Here is a 22,150-nt window from a genome sequence, read left to right on the forward strand (position 1 = left end):
TGTATATAAGAAGGCACGCGAATACAGCATACTGAACGCCTAAATAAAAATCACGAGAGCCAAATCATATTTGATGTGCCTTTGTTGTAACGTACGATCGTTAACTTAGCTTTAGAAAAGTTCTGCGGATAGAAAATCTATAATGTTCATGCGGGTGTTAATGTTTGAATTAACTTGTAACATATACCATCTGGCCGTTTGGGGTTTGGTGGATGCAATATAATTCTTGCTTTTATTGCAATTAAGTCGGGCGTATAATAAATGTTTAAGTGTTCGTGTATCTTGTTTTTGTCCGCGTATGGTATTAAACCGACATTTGACTTATCAGCTTCAAGAAAGCTTGTTTTAGGCATCTCACAAAACAAGCAGTATTGCAGTAACCTCTGTAGTAACCCAGTACGACCGAACTCCTGACGGCAATGCTGGTTATAATGCTATTGGGACGTACACGAAGGTCGACCCATACGCAGAATGAGTTCTGCAATTGACTGGGTTCGCTTGCTATTACATGCCAATTCACTTAATGGACCATTAACCTGGTACGACGCCCTTTGCTCTTATGAAGGCAGCAGCTTCATCCCGTACCCGACTATTAGCGACTCCGTACCGTCAAGTACGGTAGTCTTCCCTTTCCAGAGAAAAAGAAAGGGATTAATATTGCGCGTGAGCTGCTACTGCAAAATGATGTTCATAGCTGCTTCCCCAAGTTTCTTCTTTCCATTCGCACCTCCTATTCGCTGTGCGGGCTAGGTCTGAAAAGGCGAAACCTTTCTTTTTAGGGCAGAGGCAGTTATTGAGGCTTTGCAGGGCTGCAGTTGTATGTCGAAAAACCACTGAGAGCTAACGGTTGCCAATTAGATGACATGAAGGGTGTCGAGGAAAGATAGTAGGAATGGAACTCACAGACTCTCCTCTTCCTGCTCTCGCGGGCGCTGAACTGCTCGTAATGGTGACCGCCTCTGCTTACACTCATGGGCCGGAAAATTGCCATTGACTTATAAAAGCTTAACTCACCATGTATCGCCGCCAGTCAAACGGTTATCCGGTACGTCTTCTATTTGACTATATGCTTTAGCGTTTTCGCCTTGGTGCAATAATTGGCCAGGGTGTAGAAGCCGACCGGACTATTTCTTCCGTTCTATCTATTAGAGTTTTAGCGATTTATAATTTCTAGTCTGATCTTCGCTCTGCTTTTCTAACTTTTTCTGGTGCAGCCCGCTAACTTCGTCGTCGTCGTCGTCGTCATCGGCCGTTTGATTCCAGAGTCAACTCGCAAGGTCAAACGCCTGAACAACCCGACTAGGCTTCGTACACATGGTAAGAACACGTAGCGGTATGACCATCGAACAAGTTTACGGGTGCATCGGCCATCAAACATTTTTTTACGCAGTATATTTGTAGGTTAGAAAACAGCACCATTTCCTTAAGCCGACGCCAACCAGAAAGACTAGGGCGAAAAGGGCATACATAGCACCACAGAATTAAGGGACAAATTCCCCGTTTACCCCTACCGGAGAATTCGTGGTCAAACAGCACAACTCTGTGCGTTGACGTTATGCATATTCTCTTGTCGCAAATTTAAAGCAGAGCGCACGCTGTGGTAATATAGCTTGCCTGTAGACAATGTCCAACGTTTTAAAACGAATATTAGACCCATGTGACGCATACCCAGATTTTTGTCAATGCCTAGTTATCGTTAAAACTACCTTTTGAGTGTAAAAAGTGTCCAACTCGATTTTGATAATCCCAGCACTTCAAGCTGTCGCATTTATAAACCGATAGAGGGTAGGTCATTATATCTTTATTAAAATGAAGATCGAGAAGTTTGGTCTCAGAGCTGGTCTAAGAACGAGAAGTTTGGAAGTCAATAGTTGACCATAGTAATTTAAACGTTACCATGCACTATAAACCATAAATATTTACCACAATATAATCAGTCATTGTGATACCACCAAGAACGAGAAGAAGGTTGAAATTTCAAGGCTTTGTTTTCTCGCTTCAGATCCAAATCGATTATCGACTGATTAGTTCAACTACAGATATATTGTATCCTGTTGATTCAGGCATAATTCTTCAGGTAGCTCCTCTGCTTTTGCTTTGAAGTCCTACCGTTCCCTTTGTCGCTGGTTCTACTCCAATAACTTTGGGCGTAAGCATGCATCGATACGCATTCCCCATTTCAGAATCTGTATTCTATTTTGACTCAGCTTCCGCCAATTCCCCAAGGCCTGGATGGCCTTCCCTATATCGGTAAGGTCAAATAAATTTAAATCGCCTCTACTGACCCTGCTTGTGTTTGACGGTAGAAGCAAATTAAAACCTGTGCAGGGCTCATGCCATATCTCAGTCTAGTGAACAGCAAGAAGCAAAAGCAATTGAACAGCCACATAAATAATTGCACTTTGGGATGCGGACGACCCCGAGTGAGCGACCATGACCAGAAAGACACTGCCCAAATTTCTCTCGACTTTCACCAGCTTCTGTTGTCATGCTATCCAGCTACGGTCTGTGTTTTTAGACTTTTCTTTAGCTTTAGAGCACGTCGAGGTTTCGTGATAAAGAATAAACGGTTCGCCCAAATGCAGACTAAACATGATTTTGCAATATTAAGTCGAGTGTCCTACCGTACATTGTATAATAGGTATCATTAGTCCATGCTTAGTAATGCATACAGACATTTACTAAACAGCAAAGTGTTACTTTTTTTTTTTGTTTTTTGGCAAGCTAAGAAGTTGCTTGACTTTATCGGCCTATTTAAACGGGTATGATTGAAACTTTTTCAAACTTGAGTTTCTAAAGAGCGGCATTTATATATGCACATGTTCATATCCTTAATATAACCACTAAAAGCCGGTATATATATTCCTTCCGTATCTTCAAACTCGTACCTTTTTGATTTCTTAGCCCTCAACGTTTTTTTCGCACCATCGCCCCATCCATACTCACACCATGCTTCAACTTTTTTTTCATTCATTTCTAATCCCACGTAATTTCTGCGCATCTGGATCTAATTACGTTTCATCTTGCCTTTTGCCATTTACTCTTGATCTTTTGTTTTCTCATTGCGAATTCCCTAATTCGACAATGACCAACCGACTGGATCCTATATGTTGCCAGACTGACCTCTGCTAGACTCATCTATTAGATTCTTCCCTGCATGATGCTCTGTAATACGCCGGACTTATTCCCGTGCCACGTAACCCTCGACTCCAGCTTGCTACAAAATTTTGTTAACTTCTAATGGATCTGCGTACAATATTCGAACGACCAGTTTTATCTTCATGAGTCCTGAAATTCGGACTGAAGTACAATCACCACCTGTCTTATATAATTGTAGAATTTTACTTACGCGCCTTCCAACCTTCACGTGCACTTCGATATGCACGGTATGGTCTCTGTTCCGTTGACAGACTTGCCTGTGAGCTGTTCGTTCATATGCAAGGACTCACCATTCGAGTGTATTGGTGCTCTCCATTATAAAATAATGTTTGACAGAATTGTGCCTCCAGTTAGTCCTACGGTAGAGTATCGACCATGTGGACGCATGGAGGCTAAACTAGGTTAAATGAGGTTTTAGAAGCGCAAAAATGATAAGGAGGCTGAAAGTAATCAATGCTAAGGACGTCGATGCTCCGATGAATGTGGAGTCAATATGACTTGTCGCGGATTTACTACATACTGAAGCCCGTAATTAAAATATACATTTTGTATTGTTGCATAGTGGACTTTATACTATACATTTAGACTGCATAGCCATTACGCATAAAGCCCTATAAACTTTTGGGCTTATTAATACGGCAGCGAAGTGAAATGTTTTTTAAAATAGTATTATAATCAAAATCACAGCATTAGTTGGCAACCTACTCGATTGCCAAAAGTCGCCAAAAAAAAAAATCATAATCCCGCCGCGTTCTTGGTACAGACCACGAAATTGGCCACTATCAGATATTTATACACTAGGGTGTCCAGAAAGTGTTGGCTGTTTAAGCTAAACATGTTTTATATTTTAAGATAATGTTACTGAACTAGATCTTCAATGCGATTTTTCCTTTTAGACCATAACTCTATCACTCTAGAACTTGTGTAGTTTCTGGGGGGAAAAAAAAAACTGTAACATGTGATAGTTGCAGCCAGCCCTCCATTGAAACTGCGCGAACACGATTGAGCGAACTTCACAGAGACCGAAACGTACAGTAAACTGACGGAACAAAATTCGGATGTTAAAACGGATGCATACAAATTTCCCATTGAAGTTCTCTCGTGTTTTTCCGGCTGGCTAAAGATGCGTATGATCTGTCATTGTCATGACCGAAAACAAGTCCTCTTCTGTTCACTGCTTACAATCGCTCTTTTTATTGGTGGTTGTTGGCAGTAAAAATTCGAACTCAATGTGTCTTCAGGCAGGAGCGGTTAAAAATGAATGATTACTTTCGAACCTCACCAAATACGTGGCATCACCTCTTCTCTGGTGTCAATCTGGACTTTGTTACAAATTGTAAAACTCGTTTTCTTTAAATCGTTATCGTAGGTGGTTTACTTTTCAACAGCCGTCATCAGCCATTGATTTCATTCAATCTCCAAGTTTGGCAGACAGAAAAATGATCGAGTAGATTCATGTGGCATACAAAGATCAAACTTTTTTTTATAACCAGCCTTTTCAAAATGGTGTTTTATAGGGGGAGATTAAGTTTGTTCGCGATGTTCCTCGATCTTCGTAATAGTTTCAACAACTTCTTCCACTACGAGAAGCATCGAACGGAAGTGACTGAAGTATTTTCGGACCGCTTTTGTCAATGGGCTTGAATAATGTTTCAGCTCCTTTTTTTTACTGTCATAAAATTGAAAAATGTAACGATTTTCTACAGAAACTTCAGTCATCTCCAATACACCCTATCCTAAGCCTGAATAAAGGCCATTCCAACGATTTTCTTCTGCACACTTAAAAATTCGGATTGCCAATGATAAAACGCCAAGTTGACGCAGGCGATAGGAGACTTCAGAGCCATCTATCCGGTCAATACGTTTCCGACAACCTAGAAGAGAGTAAATAAGCACGTCTTTGTAAACTTAGCTCTCCCTGTAGATATACCGTTAAAAATGAATGGACGAACGTTATTCGTAAGAACGTTTCCACGACTCTTATAATCCCCCGGTAGACTTTGCTTTCTACATATCTAAAGGTTCTTGAAATACATAAGATGTTATGATCTTCACTCAGAGATCACAGATAGTTCACATATACCCTATGCAGTCCATACGACACGCATAGCAAAACAAAAAAATAGTATATCAGATGCAGTCAGCTCTGCGTAACCGCCCAGAACGCCATCCAAACTGTACACCAGTAGAGTTAACCAGGGTGCTTTTTATATTTAGTTGTCGAAAAAGTATTGAGTTGTGTTGATCTTGTTTGATAACTGAGATTCTTTGCGCTGAGTTGTAGCAGATGTGTTGAGATTTGTTGTGGGATGTTTGGGCATCAGAGGATGGCGTGCTTAAAGTAAGGTTCCAGGAAAGTTCGCTTTAATTGGACTTTTATTGCAATAAAAACACAGACGCCGTCCCGATTCATGAAGAAGATGCTGCTGCTGTTCATGGTGAATATCGGAGGAATCGATCCAAAGTTAGTTCATTTTCGCTCTGTAGATGTAAAGGATGCTCACTTGCAGGACTGCGAAGGACCCAGAGGTTAGTAGCCGCGATACCGTCGAAAAAATAAACATCGGCGGCAAAAAAAGAACTATTTAGAAAAAGCTGGCTATGGAAAAGCTCGAACTAATGCAAAAAAAGATCTTCGATCTCTACAGAAACAGATTTGAGACTTTACAGAATCTCGACGAAATCAAGCTATCTATAGAGCGGTTGATTACGGCTGATGCAACGTACGACCATACTGTGCAAGCGAAGAAAAAAATAAAAAAACGTGTGCTATACAATCCGGGACGAAGCAAATCGATAAGGAGCGCTAGTACGTGTTCGGTGGCACTGATAACAAATCGTGTATTATAGATTGCTGTTGGCTGGAAAAAACTATGTACTGCCAACAACTGCTAATAGTATAACAACAAATCATAGAAAAACATCGACTGGGGCTAGTGAACGGAAAGGGCATCGTTCTGTACTATTATGACAATGGCTGTATTTTTTGCTACCCAACAAAAATTGAGAGAACCTGAATCGAAAGCTTTAATGTATATGCACTATAACCCGACTCTTGCACCATCAGACGATTATTCGTTCCGATCTGTGCAGAACACCTTTAATAGTGCTATATAGTTTTAGTGAAGAGATGCAGGAATCATCGGTTACAACTTTTCGCTCGGGAACGACAGAAGTCTGACATAGTTAAGATTATGGTATTAACAGAATCATTCCAGAAGTTAATTGACCAAAACGATAGATGTCTAGTCTAATAATATTGTTTTAGAATCGTTTTTTCGATAGCTCAATATTCGGCCAGACAGCAGCTGCTGCCAAAATCCAGATGGCTCAGACTGTATATACGAACGCTGGTCTTCTACTTCAGCATTAAAAAATGTCACGCTTGACATCTACGGTCCTGACGAGGCTTTCTCCTCCGTACGGACACCAAGTGACTCGCGTAAAAGTCCTTCTAAAAGGCCATTCATGTCACATTAGGTAATGCTGGTAGCGAGCGCCTCTGCGCATTGCCCGCCTGCTCCAAACGTAACTTTGGTCACATCTTGCTTTTTCTTACGGGTCTTTGTTGTCATCATTATTACTGTTAATACAGATGGGGAGCAGCTTACAAGGGTGAAGTATGGTTTAACTTTCTATGTGTGCGTTTAAGTACGCGGGCGTATTCTGCAGCTGCTCTTCCATATGGGGCGGTATACATGTAAAATTCGTTTGTTTGTGATACTCACCTTTGGAACACCTCCTTGCCGGATGTCGTTTACTTGAGAGAGCTCTAACACCTGGCCGTCTTTCCCTTCACTTTTCCAGAATATGAAAAAGCCATATTCGTCAACGCGGAACAACGCGTTCTGTTCTACAACGATTTGTTCTTTCTCCTGCAAACACAATACGAAACAAACGCAAGGAACGAAAGTACTATTACTACATAGAGCGCAACACAAACCTACATCACAACATCAAAGTGGTATATATGTATTATTTACACCGTCCTATATATATATATATATATAATCAGCGTCAATTTTGATTTCTCGTGACGAGCACGCGTTTCTCATATGCTACTCATGATATACCCTATCGATCTCTATCAAGAGCAAAACAGCAAACTTGTCACGTCCCTTTTGAAATCTGTAGAGTAAACAACTACAATAAAGTCTGCTAACTAATCTTTCCATGCTCGACTCACTTCCACCAAGATGAGAAATTTAATTTTGGTCGACGGTCTACAGTATTGCCAGTTTTTATGCGGTTTTTTTTTTATGACCTTTATGACGCAGTCCGAATGGTTGTCGGTAGTATTTAGATTTGGAAAGAGTCACTTCACCAAACCGACTGAACAAGCCATTTTCGATACGTGTAGGATTTTGGCACAAAAAGTCAAGACCGTTTCAAAACGAAGCATATCTTTTTCCCTTAGTTACTTTGAAACGGTCGTGGCATTTCGACTGTCCAGATAAGCGTCAACAATTTAAACTTTTACGCTTTTTCGTACCTTTTGAACTTTTTGGCCGCTCTGAGCCCTGGCATTTTTCAGACCTCGGGGCCGTCGAAAAGTTAGCTTTGTTGAAATTTTTCCTATGTAACGTATTCGAGTTACACTTCAACAAAGTCACACCTGCAAATCTTGCTTGATACACAGTTACTATTAAAATGTCACTCGGAGATTAGAGAACGATTAGGCAGTGTTTTACGTCCAGTTGTGATTTCAGCGTATAATAGCTATATTGAATAAACATGACTGCCAACAATGATACCTCTAACATATCTAAAGAAATTTTGTTGAAAGATTTGTTTTTGTTTTAGAAAAAAGAAGCCCAAGTGAAGTTCTCAATTTATATGCACCACTCTGCATATACTTGGCTTAACAGTCAAAGTGTTTAGAAATAGCAAGAGATACTAATCAATTATAATGACATAAAGCAGGTTTAACTGCCCAACACACATGTAGCAGGGGTACCTGGACTTTTGCCCGTCTCAGTATACTGGCCGAAATAATGAGCGGTCGACGACTGATGTCACGTTTAATTTTCGAGCGAGCAAAATCTATGTGAAGTTTATAACCACATCAGGCGCGACACGTCTTCTCAGAAACATATTTATGGTTCTGTTGCTCTGCCCTCATTTAATGAACGTATTCATAAATATGTTAGAAATCTTTCAATGGCCTAGAAAATGTATTCATTTAATTAACCAGATGGAGCGGAGATTTGGTACTTTACTTTAATCGTTTTCCGATGGATGACGCTGTCCTTTTTGCTATAAGCTGGCTGAAACGTTATTATATATTAAGCAGGACAAACTTGATGCGGGGGCGGCCGCCCATAGTCACAGTCGCACGTCAAGCACCGTAACTAAAGATACTGATATTAGATGAGGGTGATGACTGTTTGGCTGGCAAGCACCATAAATCGTTGGTTGTACGAACCTGTTTCCTAGGTTCTTCTTCCCTCTTAGGACAGCGGTACTGAAAAAGATGGACTGCTCAGTTTATGTATTTACTGTATATTCCGTTTCTAGCTGCTGAGTTTTATTTATAAGAGCGTGTTGCTTCAACTGCGGCTATCTGAAAGACATTGCGCCCAACTGCACAAGACCACTGGGCTCCTTTGAGTCGTATCACGGCGGTTCATGCTGCTCGTATGGCAGCGGTTATTGCTTCTCGACTGCTGCCAGATAACGTAACTGCCGACTCACTGGGGCAACCGGTTACAGGGTTAAGTCCGAGGCTTGAAGTTAAACCACAGCGAAAACCCTGGCGTTTTTATGATCCCACTGCCATAACAACAAAAACCCGACAGAGCGCGAGTAATGGCCAGTCTTTGCAAGAATAATATAATAGTTAGGTACAAATGGAGATAGTCGAAGGAGGGTTTAAGTTGATCCTGCTGCGGCTTCTGGTTGGCCAGGGCGCACCCAGTCATCCACATATTCGCAGGAACGCTGCTTCGGCCATTGAGTATACCGGAAAAGTAGGAAGCCTATAAGCTTGCTTGTTGGCTCGATGTACCATGGAGAAATGGTCGTTAATGGCGATGACATCAACTAACTTTTCAACCAATATCGTTTGGCGTTAATGCACCAAGCTTTCTTCACTTTAATTGACAATCTGGTTTTGTATTTTCTTGCTTTTGCCACGACTTTGTCCTGAAGCCTGTCACTTACAACGGTTGTTTATATACACGAAGACAGACACTTGTAGTGAATATATCGCCTTCTACGTACAGCCTGCTATCGAGCGATCCCTTAGCTATCGTTCCGGCCTTCAACTCTGAATGATGACCCGACATGTCAACGCATCGATTGACGTTAAACAGAGGGATAAAGTGAGGAACGGTTCTGTTCGTCAGCTAGACTTGACGTGCCAAAGGAAGGAAGGAAGAAAGGCGGCACGCGAACGCATTCTGTCCATCGCGTCATGGTGACGAATACTGGTACGGGAGTTCGATTAGTCTCGACTGCTCTGCTGCGGTCTCCTCGTGCCGGCTACCAACAACCATGGCATACCTTTTCCGTAGTACTGGAATTTAAGCCCTCGATTCAAAAACATAGCTATATTTACGTGTCTGCGTTTAGTGCTATCCAAGCTACGGTTACCGTCACATTGAATGGATAGGCTCGGTACAAAGGGGTTTAAAAAGTTAAAAAGAAGAGTCTTTCAATGAGCGAATTTTGCGTGCTTCAAAACAAGGTTTTGCTTCGTTTGAACTCCTAAGAGCCATCCGGTGGAAAACGCGGTAGAATTGGTGCCTCGTTTCTGTGAAGTGCTAACGCCGTCCAAGAGAATGCCTAGGTAGCACAGAAGACATCCATATTGATTGATTCGGATTGATTGATGTGTTGACTCGGATTATTCTGCATATATATATATATATTCAGTAGATAATTCTATTGTAAAAACCAATATAGTGTAATGCTACATGGATTTTAAAGAAAAAATACAGGACTCAGTAAACAGGAACCATAGAATTTTGCTCTTTACCTGACGTCGACGGTTTTGTTTTTTTATATAATATTTTTTATACACAGATGGTTTTCGAATGGTTTAATAACAATAACGTCGATTTGTCAAACTTCCGTTGACACCATTTTAAATCGTCACGAATAAATGTTGAACCTGTAAGGTTATTTAGCTGCACGTACCGTACAAATTACCACCTAAAATGTATTAATGGGCCTCCATAAAGCTAGTACAATTTTGTATTGTATATATGTAAATACTTGCAGTAGAATCAAATATCAGAAAACCAATGAGCGTCGTCGTAGTAAGAGTGAAAAGTGGGAAAATTACCTGGAACGAGCAGTCAGCCTTCTGACCAGCCAATCTGCCAAATTACATTCTATCAAGTAATTTCAGTAGCGATGCTCTTTTCTTTGTTCTACTGTAGGCCGAATATCCCGCATGACCCTACCTCTTCGAGTCCCGAGTACCCCCTGTCCCTCATTGAGGGTTTAGCAAAGCAAGCTGGTGTGTCGACTCCCTTCTACCCGACGACCTTCAACTTCCCGCTACTTCCATGTCTCGTTTGATCATCAGGCCTTCTTCTTCCACGTACTGCCCGAAGGTGTGCACAGTTCTTAGAGTCATATAGCGTTATCCAACAAGTCCTGGCCTACGTTGAAGGATAGCGACCCTTTTGGCGCCTCTTTTTCAGACCATTTATGAAGGAACCTAAAGGGCAACCGTTTTCCTATCCTTTTACCCCTTTCGTTCATTAGGAACATTCACATTCGGCCATGCATTCCCGTGGAAGTGGTAGCTGCAGCTATACCGGCGATGCGCTTCTGTGTACAACCAATCCACCTGTCAGTCTGTTTATCTCTACGTCTACCTTTGTAAGGAGGGACGCTGCGAAATAATGCTTCCGCAGGGACGTTTCTGGTACTGGAAACGTCTGTTGCTGCTAAAGCGGCGCTAACACGTTGTCAAAGCCGGCCGCCACGATAATTAGTGAATAGAGATCAGCTTTGAAGCTCCTAAGGCCTCAAAAAGCCCTCAAATTCCACGTCATAGCTTCGGATCCGTTTAAAGAGGAGCTATAGATAGAGGCCGGCTTCTTGACGAACCAACAAATAGCAAACCAGGTCATTGAGTTAGGCTGTCTTTGTCACAAAAAACAATAAAGGGCAAAATTGGCTCGTAGGAAGGGGGTACAAGCTTTAAACCATCTGTTTTCGTAACATCTTAGACTCTTCGACGCAACGGTACTATGCCTTCACTCCCATTATCACCACGGACACCGTAGGCCCATCGCTGACACGCTCATTAATGATAGAAATAAGGCTAAACGGTTTACGGGCAACTGGCGGATATACCCAGAAAGAAGACAAAGTGAAAAAGAATCGAAGAGAATTAAAATATATATTATAGGTAAGCATAAAATAGAAACGAAGCCCGATAAGTCTTTGTTCAACAGCGCGGTTGTTACGACAGCCCAGATCAGTGCAGTCTAATATGGCTATAATTAGATGATTAACGTAAATGAACAGTATTAATGCTGTTTCGCCATTCTACGGGGTCAACACGACAAACTGATATGTGTGTGATGTCCGCTATACATTGATTTACTGGATCAGTTCTTGTTTTTGACTTCGAATTACAGAAAATTCATCCCGATGGATTTTTGTTGTAATATCCTGTAAAACTAAGTGATTCTATCGCAGCCGAACGTTAGTATTAAATACAACTGTTTTTTTTTATTGAAAAAAGAATATTAAATATATAATAGAGGTCATAAAATAGATTTTAAGCTAAAATTATCCGTTCATGACTAACTGTATGGGCAATGATGTGTCCAATGGTATCATCCTCCGACCAATGGGTGATATACAGTTATTGCAGGAAATCTGTGGATTAGCCGCAATACCGCCAAAGACAGAGACGTAGGACGCTTTGTACAAAAAGAAAAACGCATAATTCAATAGAGCGTAGCTTTAGAGCTTGATCTGAAAGCATTGTTTTTTTGATAGATCATCTAGACTCTGTCATACACTCAAAACAGTCTTTAAAACCTCTTACATTTTATTCTTTTTTTTTTCACTGCAGTAACGGTAATTTTAGCAATCCGTATCTTTTTTAAAAAGTCACGTTACGTGGCAAAATATATGCAACTAACTCTGAAGAACTTTAGCATGCTGTTTACACTCTACTCAGACATAAGAGTGGTTCGTTTTCTCCATTGACGTAATATCTCGGATACAGTGACTACAAGTCACAAGTCACTCAAGTGGCAAGTCAGCTCAGTCATGTCGAGATCGACTAATATATACGATCGCAAAAGGTATAACAGTACGGCTCCTAGAGACAGAGATGTTAAAAATGGCTCTGTCTGCTGTCAAATCCGGCCGCCACGAGTGACCGCGCGGGTGACGGTCTCGGTCTGAGTGTCCAGCGCCGGCAACAGTTAACGACTTCCAAGCAGGACAATTTACATAGAAAAGAAATCAGATTTAAAAGTGACAGACAGCGGGAGGTCGAGAAAGAAGCTTTGAGTTCATAAAATCTGCATTCGTTTGCAAGCTCTAAACAGATCTGACAGGATGGAAGCATTTGTTTAAAGACGGGTTTCGTCTAATTTATGAAGGTAAACAACAAGAAATTACTGCAATTCTAAGCGACGTTCAACGCTGATTGTTTAGACGATAAACCAAATCTTTGAAACCTACAAGTGTTGATCTACGTACGATGAGCATGTTAAAGTATTTAAACAAGCCAATCATATTCATGTTCAATTACTGGATATATTAGATAAGTTTTATAAAGCAATATGTATACGCAATACACAACAACAACATAATCATTTGTGATAATGTGCTAACAATTAAGATCGTCTAAAGTTCTCCTCAAGCTTTGTAGTGTAGGTAATCCTGCACTACAAAGCTTGAAGTTCCTTCTTGAATGAGCTAAGGTTTCTTCAAGACACTTGTTGATGGATCTGAATTTTCTGGAAGTTCAACTTTTTCGTCATATTCATTTCTGTGAGCTTTCATAACTCCAGATAATTATTTCAGAATGATTTTTGATTACAGAGAAACTTGTAATTCTACAATTTCTCCGAACGGGATTCGGTTATCTTCTAGCACGCTCCGTTTCGCTTCTGTGTTAATCCGTACTTACTGCGACAGATTGCCTGAAAGAGGGCTCATTTCCAAGGGTTTCTCGCCCATTACAAAGTTGTTAGCACCACCTGTACATTCAGAAACGACCCATAGCCCGGTCTGCAAAAACGCTTAACAGCATTGGAATCCACTTGTGGGCGCTTGATTTCGTTTTTAACACAAAACATGTCGAACAACCACTGGTACTCCATTCTCGTTTTTCAGGAAAAAAAAAAAAAAGAAACGTTTTCAGGTTAATTTAATTCAAGGAGGTTGCAAAATCTAAAATACATATTCGAAGGTTCCGAGGTTTAGTTTGTGGAAACATAGTGACACACAATGTAGCACGTTAATTTCGACCATGAGTCGCCCTTTAACCAACGAAAGCGGGGCATTTTATCGATACCTTTTTTTGACATAATAATACTAATGCTATCATTACAAGCGTATCCTTGAAACCTCTGACCGCCTCTGTACCTCCGTGCATACATGCAATCAAATATATGTAATAAATAACATCCGCGCTAATAAAATATAATTATTGTCATAGTCTCGAATAGTGCCTGCTAGCAAGGTGGGGAGTTATGTAGAGCAGCAAGCTGGCTACTATAGCTTACAAAATCAAGAAACAACAAGCGTTTTTGTCTTAAAATATAAGAATAGAAAGGCTTGTCAGTAGGACCTGTTTTGTTTTGCCCTGCACAGCAAGGGCAGTGCCAGACCTATTGTCCTCGCTGTTCTCTTTCCTCATAGATATTAGAAGATATAGCGACGGTAGCAACGACGCAGACCATATCTTCTCCCGGTTCTTTTCGCTCTATGGGAATGTTACAGCACTAGATTTTATGTACTAGACGGATACAGAGTATGCAGCGAATGCGAGCACCAGCGCTGTGCCCGGCGGGGTTTTGTGGGTAGCACAGACATCGTTTTCTTCGTTGGAGTGGAGCACTAAAGGTAAAGGCGGCAGGCAAAAAAGGAGGTTGGGGTAAAGCTCAGAACGGCCTTCCCTCTGAAAACCCTCGCAACTTACTCTAGTCATGTTACTAGGCGTCGTGATCGCTCGCACGCAAAAGCGCTGTTGATCGACGGGCCCATTCCGCCACTGCGATAGGGCCAAACACGCGGAGTTCGCTAGAGGCTATAACATGAAATTCATCGCCTTCGCCATCGCCCGCTTGTCTGTGTTTGCTAAGGTGGACACTGTAGTCCCAAACGGGGTGGGACAAACAGGCCGGGGATGAGTTAAGCAGCAAGGCCAGTAGCGATAGTCGTGGTGGTCACTTTAGGGACAAAGCGAACAGGGGTATAGCGTGAAGCATTAGGCTAGAGCGAAGAATGGTCAGACAATGAAAACATCAACAGGCACCGTTTTACTAAGGGGGCACGCTATTTCCATGACTGTCCGCCTGGCTACTCCGGCTTTCATGTATTGTTCTTGCCGGGCCCTTGGTCGCTTGACATCGTCGTCGAAGTTCCTTGGCTCTGCTGCCGTTCTTTCATTTCGGGCCACCTCAATCAACCATTCCTCAGACAATAGCGGTATAGATCTTGTTTCTTGTGGCCTTTATTTTGCTTGTCTCGTTCATTTCTGCGCCTGCACCGTTGTGCCGCCTACCTTCTCGACCAGGCCTTTCGACTTTATCGAGCATGGACTCTATACATTCCGTTGACAATATTCGGTCACCACCTTTTTCGTCACGAGCAATATCGACGCTGCCCAAAGAGGAACAAAACGAAAACATCAGGTATTATGCCTTGCAACAGCTGCCAATCTAAAGAGCAACAACAGTTGAAAAGAAAAAACAGGGGGAAAATAGAGTTAGTAATGATCAGAAAACACGCCCGCCTAGACGTTCCAAAAACACATTTCGATTGCTTAAGAACATTGTCAAAGCTAGACCAGGATAAAACAAAGGGCCATTTCATTTTCAGATCAAACTTGTGCCGTTTTAACAGGATGTTCCAACGTGTCCTTAACTATACTTTGGAGTTTAATGCAGGCATACAAAATGCATAATTAAGCGTTACGGCCACGGTAAATTCCGCTCAGTAAATCGACTGCTTGACTAAAGTGATCGACTAGCAAGCAATAAACATGTAGTGAAAAAAACTAGTTCGTTTTACGACGGTAAATCCGCTATCTCAGAAGGAGCGAAAGTTTACACAGAAGATAAAGTAACTAAAAGCAATCTCGCAGTAGATCGTAGGACTATGGTGGCTAAGAAAACCTTAAATTTAAAAACTAAACAAAAAAAATTACAGCTATATAACAATAGTCGAATTTGTCTAAGGGCACTTTTGTGTAGCAAAAGCTGTGTTTGGGAGAAGTCGTCGTATGGGAAATAAAAGAAACAGAAATATTATGAGGATCAGATCTTCGTGCTTATTCTACCTATCAGTGATAACCTAAAAAACAAAACCGAGTCGACCAACGTAAAACTGACGGACAGGCCACTATAAGAGCACTCAAAAATATCGACAAAATTTGAGGTAGCGAGCTTCACCGAATACCGCTTCCCGCAACTGCTTTATGGGCGCTGCCTGCGCTCTTTAGCCTCCAAGTCTAGTCTCAATACTACCGTCGCTAGCAAGCACCATCGTGCAACCGTTGCTGCAAAGCCGCAACGAACCTCATCAACAGCCGTCACGAATTTGCCTTCGATGAGTTTCACCATGTCTGCCCCGTCTCGATGTCATCAACTCGGCGTGAACGACAGTGATGTAGACAATGTGTTGGAAGGTTTAGAGCAGATAGTTAAACGAAAGCGAGAGGGCATTGGCGTTAGCAAATAGATTATGCTAGTAATGATGCCAGTGACAAAGGAAGCGTCTATAGCAGAGGGAAAATGTAAGAAAAAATGGAGAAGAAGCGGTGCTATCCGCTGTCCCCGCAGCCGCCATTATCGTCATCATTTTAAACAAATAAGAGCAAAATTGGAAAAAGTAAGTGGCTGGCTATTGGCGGTGGTATCAATAGCAGCAATAAAAAACGACAAAGAGTAGACGCGACGACCAAAAGCGAAATAGTACAAAGGGAACGGTAGGAGAGGTTGACTGGGGACACTGTGAGTACGAAGGTAGCCCTACGAAGTCTGGACATGATGAGGCGGCGGTGAAGAAAGGACGACTGGAAAAGTCAACTCGGCACCGGATGAAAAGACGGCCGTGAAGGGCCAGAGAAGGACAAAAGAGCTGAAGACAGCAATAGTCGCGGACGCGGCGGGGTGGTTGGAAGGACCCTTGCGTTTGCTGTTATCATTCGCCACTGCTGATGGAAAGACTTTTCCTGCTGCTTTTGTCACTGTTGCTGTTGGTCTTTGATGAAGGCAGTGTTTGACAGGGTTGCCCAAGGGGTTCACAGCAGTGCGCTCGCTGAACAAACAGCACCTAGAGCAAAAATAGCGAACAAATTAAACATACAATGTACTGTCGCTGTTTGCAGCAAAGGGAAGAAGGCGGAGGAAGAGGCTCGTCGATAAAGGAGCAATAAAAAACGACAAATAAATAGGGCTGTTCCAGTGGTCTATCTGCGTGGTGGCCGTTCAGATCTTTGGAGCAAATGATCACTCGAAGTACGTGTGCAGACGAGCAGATCCAAGTTAACGTACTCCAAGAGTACCCTTACAAACGGTAGAAACAGGCAGACAAGGCTGGGTAGTCGATTGGCTTGCTCAAGAGCAAAGTCGTTGAATAGCAGTAATGCGGAGACCAAGAAAATGCAAGAAATGCTGCAAACGATCGCGGCTACTATGGGAGCTACTCAAGCAGCTCTTAAATGGCAGTTGGCCCATATTGACTTGGCCGCCCAAGCCGCCATACACTTTGCGTAGCTCAGCGTAGCGCTGATGTGAAATCAGCGACGAAAGCCAGCGGAGAAAGAAAACCCGTTGGGCTATCTTAAAACAATGGGAAGGAATCCGATGACCTTGACTTCGCAGTCAGCGAGGGCCCACAGGACAATCTCACGCCTGCGCTTTCGCTTGCGCGTATTCATCGCTATCGGTACAGAGTGAACAGCAGCAAGTGAGTAAATAAGCACAAGTTAACCGGACAGCGGGAATCTATCCGAGTGAAACAAAAGCCTGATTTGGTTTACCTACCCAGCACAAACCGCAAATACAAGCTAAATTGTTAAAAAAGGACCAGCAGAAAGAAATAATTCGTCGTCGAGCTGCTCGCTTTTCAAACAGTAAATCCAACACACGCGATTTTACCCAAGCGGAGTTTTTCCCCAAGTAGAGTATTTCCCGATATGGCGTCTAGTTATTAAAAGTTCCTTATATGGGCGTTATCAGAACCGACTGCCCAAAATGAAACGTTGCACTTCTTTCTTCTTCTTCTTCGTTTTCTAAATTTAAATAAATAAGAAAAATTCTAATTGCCCTAGCACAATTAGTATGATGAAGTTTCATTTATGATATGAGGGAAGTGACGATAATTAACAGCAAAAAATGAAAGTGTCAGTGCCGTCTATTGATGGCGCTGCCATAATCACATTCACTTTAATGCTAAAAACTAAACCCGTTACTATCCTAGTAAATAAGTCGAATATTTGTGTAGACAAAAATTCCTATCGCGTTGCCACACATTACCATCAAAAATGGTAAAGATGGCTAGAGGTTGTCCGGATACATCTGTTAATGTTCTGGTAGAAAGCTTTGAGCTTCAAGAGCTACTTCGCTATGGTCCTTCTTAATAGAGATGCCACCAACAAATCGAACCCGCGGTCAGAATGACAACAGCTATGGGCGCAGCCGTTCCACCCATATATCTAGAGAAGTTGTCCGTTCGGACGGCCTTCATTAATAATAAATGTTAAATTAGAAAAATAGTCACCGTCAAATAGTTAAGAGAAAAATAGGACAAGAAAGAAAGAGTAAGTCCAACACGTAGACTTTAAAGCCAAAGCACAAATATCCACTTGACTGATCACTGGTAAGCCAGCAGCTTCCAGGGACTCCCGGCGACTGTCATCGGGAACATCGTCAGTATGAACACACCAGCGGCGTTTCAGCGCCAGTTGCCTCCGAATGACTACTAACCACAGACATGACTGGAATTTTTTTATTACTCTCAACCATTGCAGACATCTACTCATTGGCCTGGCTGTTCTCTGAACCTTCGTCCTAGTCGAGCACCCGACGAATGTCAGCGTGTCACGGCCTTCATTACTCTTCGGTAGTCCTTATTCGTTTTGATAGCTTTCCAGTTCTCTTTTAGGTTTTTTGTCGATTGGGTTCCATCGGTCCATAACTAGGCCGCAGCAGAAGCAGCCCGAGAAGGAGCAACAGGCGCGCACAGAAAATTTGCGTCCGCGGAACTCCACTTTTTTTTTTGCCCCCTTCAACTGGTGTGTCTGTCGAAATTCCGCTAGGCATTTTCATGACACACTACCGTCGCGACTGGGGGGGGGGGGGGGCAACAAAGATGACACGGTGAAGGGCAGCAAGGAAGCCCCTTGCGGTTATCAGCTCGTCAACTGGAGTTTTGTCTTTGCCAAGCGGATTTTTCTTAAGAATAGATCTGAAATAGATCGCGGTGTAGTGCACATGGCACTGCAAGCAGCCCGCACAGGCAGATCAAGGACTCCTCTTGATGGCCGTACCATGAATGGCAGGGGAAAAAGGCTATAAAATGCAGTTGGCCTGAAATGGCTCCTCCAATGACTTCGACAGGCAAGGAGTACAAGCAGCGGCTTTTTGATTGTTAGTTTAGCGTACGAGAATACATCTATAAAGTGGCACTTTTTTCTGGAAGCTGAAGATGTTCGTTCTGCTGCTCGATTTGGTGGCTCGATTGGCAGTTTTTCGGCGAGCCACAAATATACACAGACGAAAAAAGGTCGGTCTGTCATCCTCTCAGGCGAAACATTGCCAAGCAAAGAACCATCGGCACGCCAGTGCCACTTGCTAGTGCTAACGCTGTCCTATAGGTAAGAAAACATGCAGATAAACGGAAAATACACTCTTAGTGACCATTTAATCCCCGGCATAGATTAAAAAGTTAAGCTAAGTTCCTACAAAGAAAATGTATGCGCTTTCGAGAGAAAAAAAAAGAATGGTTTGTTGGATGTCGCAAAGACTTGGTCTGGCGATTCGTGGGACTGGCAATTTAGTGAAAATATAAAATGTTTTTTCCTATTTTTAAAACAAGGTAGTGATCAATTTATAGAATATTAGGAAATACTTTAAAATGGAGCGTTAACGCTGAGCAGTCGGGTGGCAACGCCTTAAAACACCGCTGTACGTGTTCTTTTATGTCTTACAGAGGGCCCTATTAAATACGCAGAGACCTCACATGCACTTGTGGCACTCCAGCGATGGAACGCTAAGTCACCTCAAAGCGAACTGGACGTGACCTCAACCTTTCAAGGATAACGTTGAGACAACTGCTTTTGCGCTGTAGCTATTGCTGTCGGAAAGACCCGCAAAACACTCAGACTTCCCTGTAAACTAGGCTATGTCTTTGGGCACATTTCTAAACGGCGAGTTTGAGGGGGATTCTGAGTCTTAACAAAAAAAAATCAAAATAATATATACCCGTAATGGCTGCTAGATATATAGCTGGTGGATCAACACTCCTGTTAGTTGTCCACTAACATTTAGCTTCGTAAGAGAACTGCTTGTCCCTATGGGACAAACGACTCAGACAGTCTGAATAATTCAGTTCAGGTTTCCTCAGTTTCAACCTCAGGTTTGACTATAAGAAATTGATGAGCAAGTTTTCAACATTAATATGTTACACGGGAAGCGTTACATGAAGGTCTAGAAGATCAGCTCAACTGTATCAAGAACTATTCTACAATTCAAGTCGTGCCCTGTTCTTAGATCAGCGGCAAAAACCACTGAATTAAATAAGAAATGAAACTGTAGGCTGGCAATTCTCATCTTACTTCAAATTAGATTTCAAGTCTGCTTCAAGTTTCTTAGACACACACGACTATCGGATATATAAACCTCGAGTGGCTATGTAAGGCTTGATCAGAAGTTTTGAGAAGTGCCGTCAAGCGCTTCATAATGATATCGCTGGGGTGCATTAACAAACTCTCATCCAATTGATCGCAATTGTTGAACGGTGCGTCACAATCGACTATAGCAGAAAGCGGTAGTATATTGGTGTTCGATTCGGTAGAATACTGGATATTTTTATCTTTTTTTTTTTTTGAAGGCACACAGCGAAAAGATCGCCATTTTTTCACTTTCTTCATCAGATAAAATGCGCTTGATGTTTTGTTATATCACATTTAAAAGGTCTAGTCCTAAGATATAGGACTGACTTTTATCGAGGACCAAAGTAGGCGTCTAGAAAAAAACAAGCTTGTTACTTACACCGTATCACATGTTTTTACGTGCTTGTATTGGTGCTAATCTAATAGTTAACTGAAAGAAGGGATTTTCCCAACTGGGAACAATAGACCCACAAACCAACAAAATCAAACTACACAAGAGAATAATATAACCCATACGATTGGCGTCCATTTTAGGGTGGTAATGGTATCATGATATTACGGATATGCCGTGATCACTACCACGTCATTGACTAAACTCACAAAAATTCCCAACGGGGTATGCTACGCGCCGTCTTTTTTTTTTACAAGCCATCTTAGTTACCGGCGCAATGTGTAGGAACGGTTCATAGAAGGTTCTTTCGTCGAACTCGACCTAACTGAACCTCGTTCGCTTTCTGCCCCGTCGACGCAACGATTTTAGCACATAACGCACGCTAGTTGAACGAGAAAGAAAGGGCAAAAGTGGTGATAGAAATTTTCGTTTTCTTGCAGCCAGTCCCTAGCTCCGATTCACAGTGTCGACCCTTGAACTTCCATGGCTTTATTCCGTTTCTACCTCCTCTAGCCCCCGGCTTAGGCACTCATTGTTCATCGATTGGTTCTCGCGTCACATTCATATCGCTAGTTTTCTACCCAAAGTTGCCCCCCCCCCCCCCTCTCATTTTTATCTTTTCGACGTGACGTATCGTTCCAACAGCTGCTCTCTTTATATGACGCGTGAAAAGGATTATTTGCGTGCACTGTGTGGCACAATCTAAAGAGTCATCGCGGTTCGGAGTTATTACAGCAGTCGTAGAAGCAGGATACGATACGGGAAAGCTTGTGCCGAAATATTACGAGACCGTTTGATAATTCTGAACGTGAGATGTGTTTGGCACACGAGTACACAGGGTGATTCATGGTATATCATAGCCTATTATGCGTTCGTTCGTTGATATGACGAAAAACTAGTAAATATATGGTTGAATCGTTTCTATAAACGCTGTAGAAGTTAGTACAACTTCGGGTACGATAAAACTTCGTAAAGATAAACGTCTCAAATAAACGCCTGTGTTCAGACAAATCGTGGTCACTACACGTACAGTATAGGTCCGAAATTGTAAAATATCGACAGCATATAATACGTACTAAATCCCTATCATAGTTGCGTTATTATAATTATCTCTACTTTAATGAGAACGGTTGGAGAATAAGTATATTCAAGATAACAGAAATAATGTATTCATCGTTTTGCCAAACTAGAACAACTGAGAATAGTTGTTCGAATCGGAGCCTAGGTCGCTTACAAAATCCTCGTTTCGGAGCCGGGGGTTTATCTTCAAAGTAGGCAGGAGGCGGCAAGGAACATTGTTGTTGCACTGGGTACGGGCCGATTTGCGTGCGCGTTATGTTCGTTCACGGCGATAAATCAAAGCTGCTTGCCTAAAACGTTGAATCATTCGAAGCACTCGACGAAGAAGGCAAATACCCGATGGTGTCCGGCTGGAACATACTCATAAAAGAAATCTTTTCCTAAAGTCAATCAGCCTGGTTGCCATTCAGGACTTAGGCCCAGTAGCTAAGCTTGGCGCATGTTACGAGGTTTCGCCGTCGATGTTTATATAT

The 22,150-nt window shown here is 42.2% G+C and overlaps 1 protein-coding gene and 1 long non-coding RNA gene across 3 annotated transcripts in view; one reads left to right on the forward strand and one right to left on the reverse strand.

Moving 5' to 3' along the window:
• LOC111262666 (1-phosphatidylinositol 4,5-bisphosphate phosphodiesterase beta-4) overlaps positions 1-22,150 on the reverse strand; it is a 139,988-nt gene that overhangs the window by 98,843 nt on the left and 18,995 nt on the right. The window contains exons 1-2 of one of the 2 annotated variants that reach the window (XM_086969271.1): positions 8,379-8,685; positions 6,888-7,034 (exon numbers count right to left, since the gene is read on the reverse strand). Coding sequence is in view for 1 of the 2 variants with exons in the window: in XM_022837079.2 (XP_022692814.2) it covers positions 6,888-7,034 (147 nt within the window). In the remaining variant the exon portion in view is untranslated. Of the gene's footprint in view, positions 1-6,887; positions 7,035-8,378; positions 8,686-22,150 lie in introns of those variants that run through there. The other variant, XM_022837079.2, reaches the window with a different exon arrangement.
• Positions 561-22,132, forward strand: LOC147753162 (uncharacterized). The gene is made up of 3 exons (XR_015312013.1): positions 561-1,045; positions 1,215-1,317; positions 19,525-22,132. It is a non-coding gene; the product is annotated as an uncharacterized LOC147753162 (long non-coding RNA).

Source organism: Varroa jacobsoni, unplaced genomic scaffold (genome assembly GCF_002532875.2).
Source record: "Varroa jacobsoni isolate VJ856 unplaced genomic scaffold, vjacob_1.0 scaffold_689, whole genome shotgun sequence".
In the NCBI taxonomy this organism is placed as follows: Eukaryota; Metazoa; Arthropoda; class Arachnida; order Mesostigmata; family Varroidae; genus Varroa; species Varroa jacobsoni.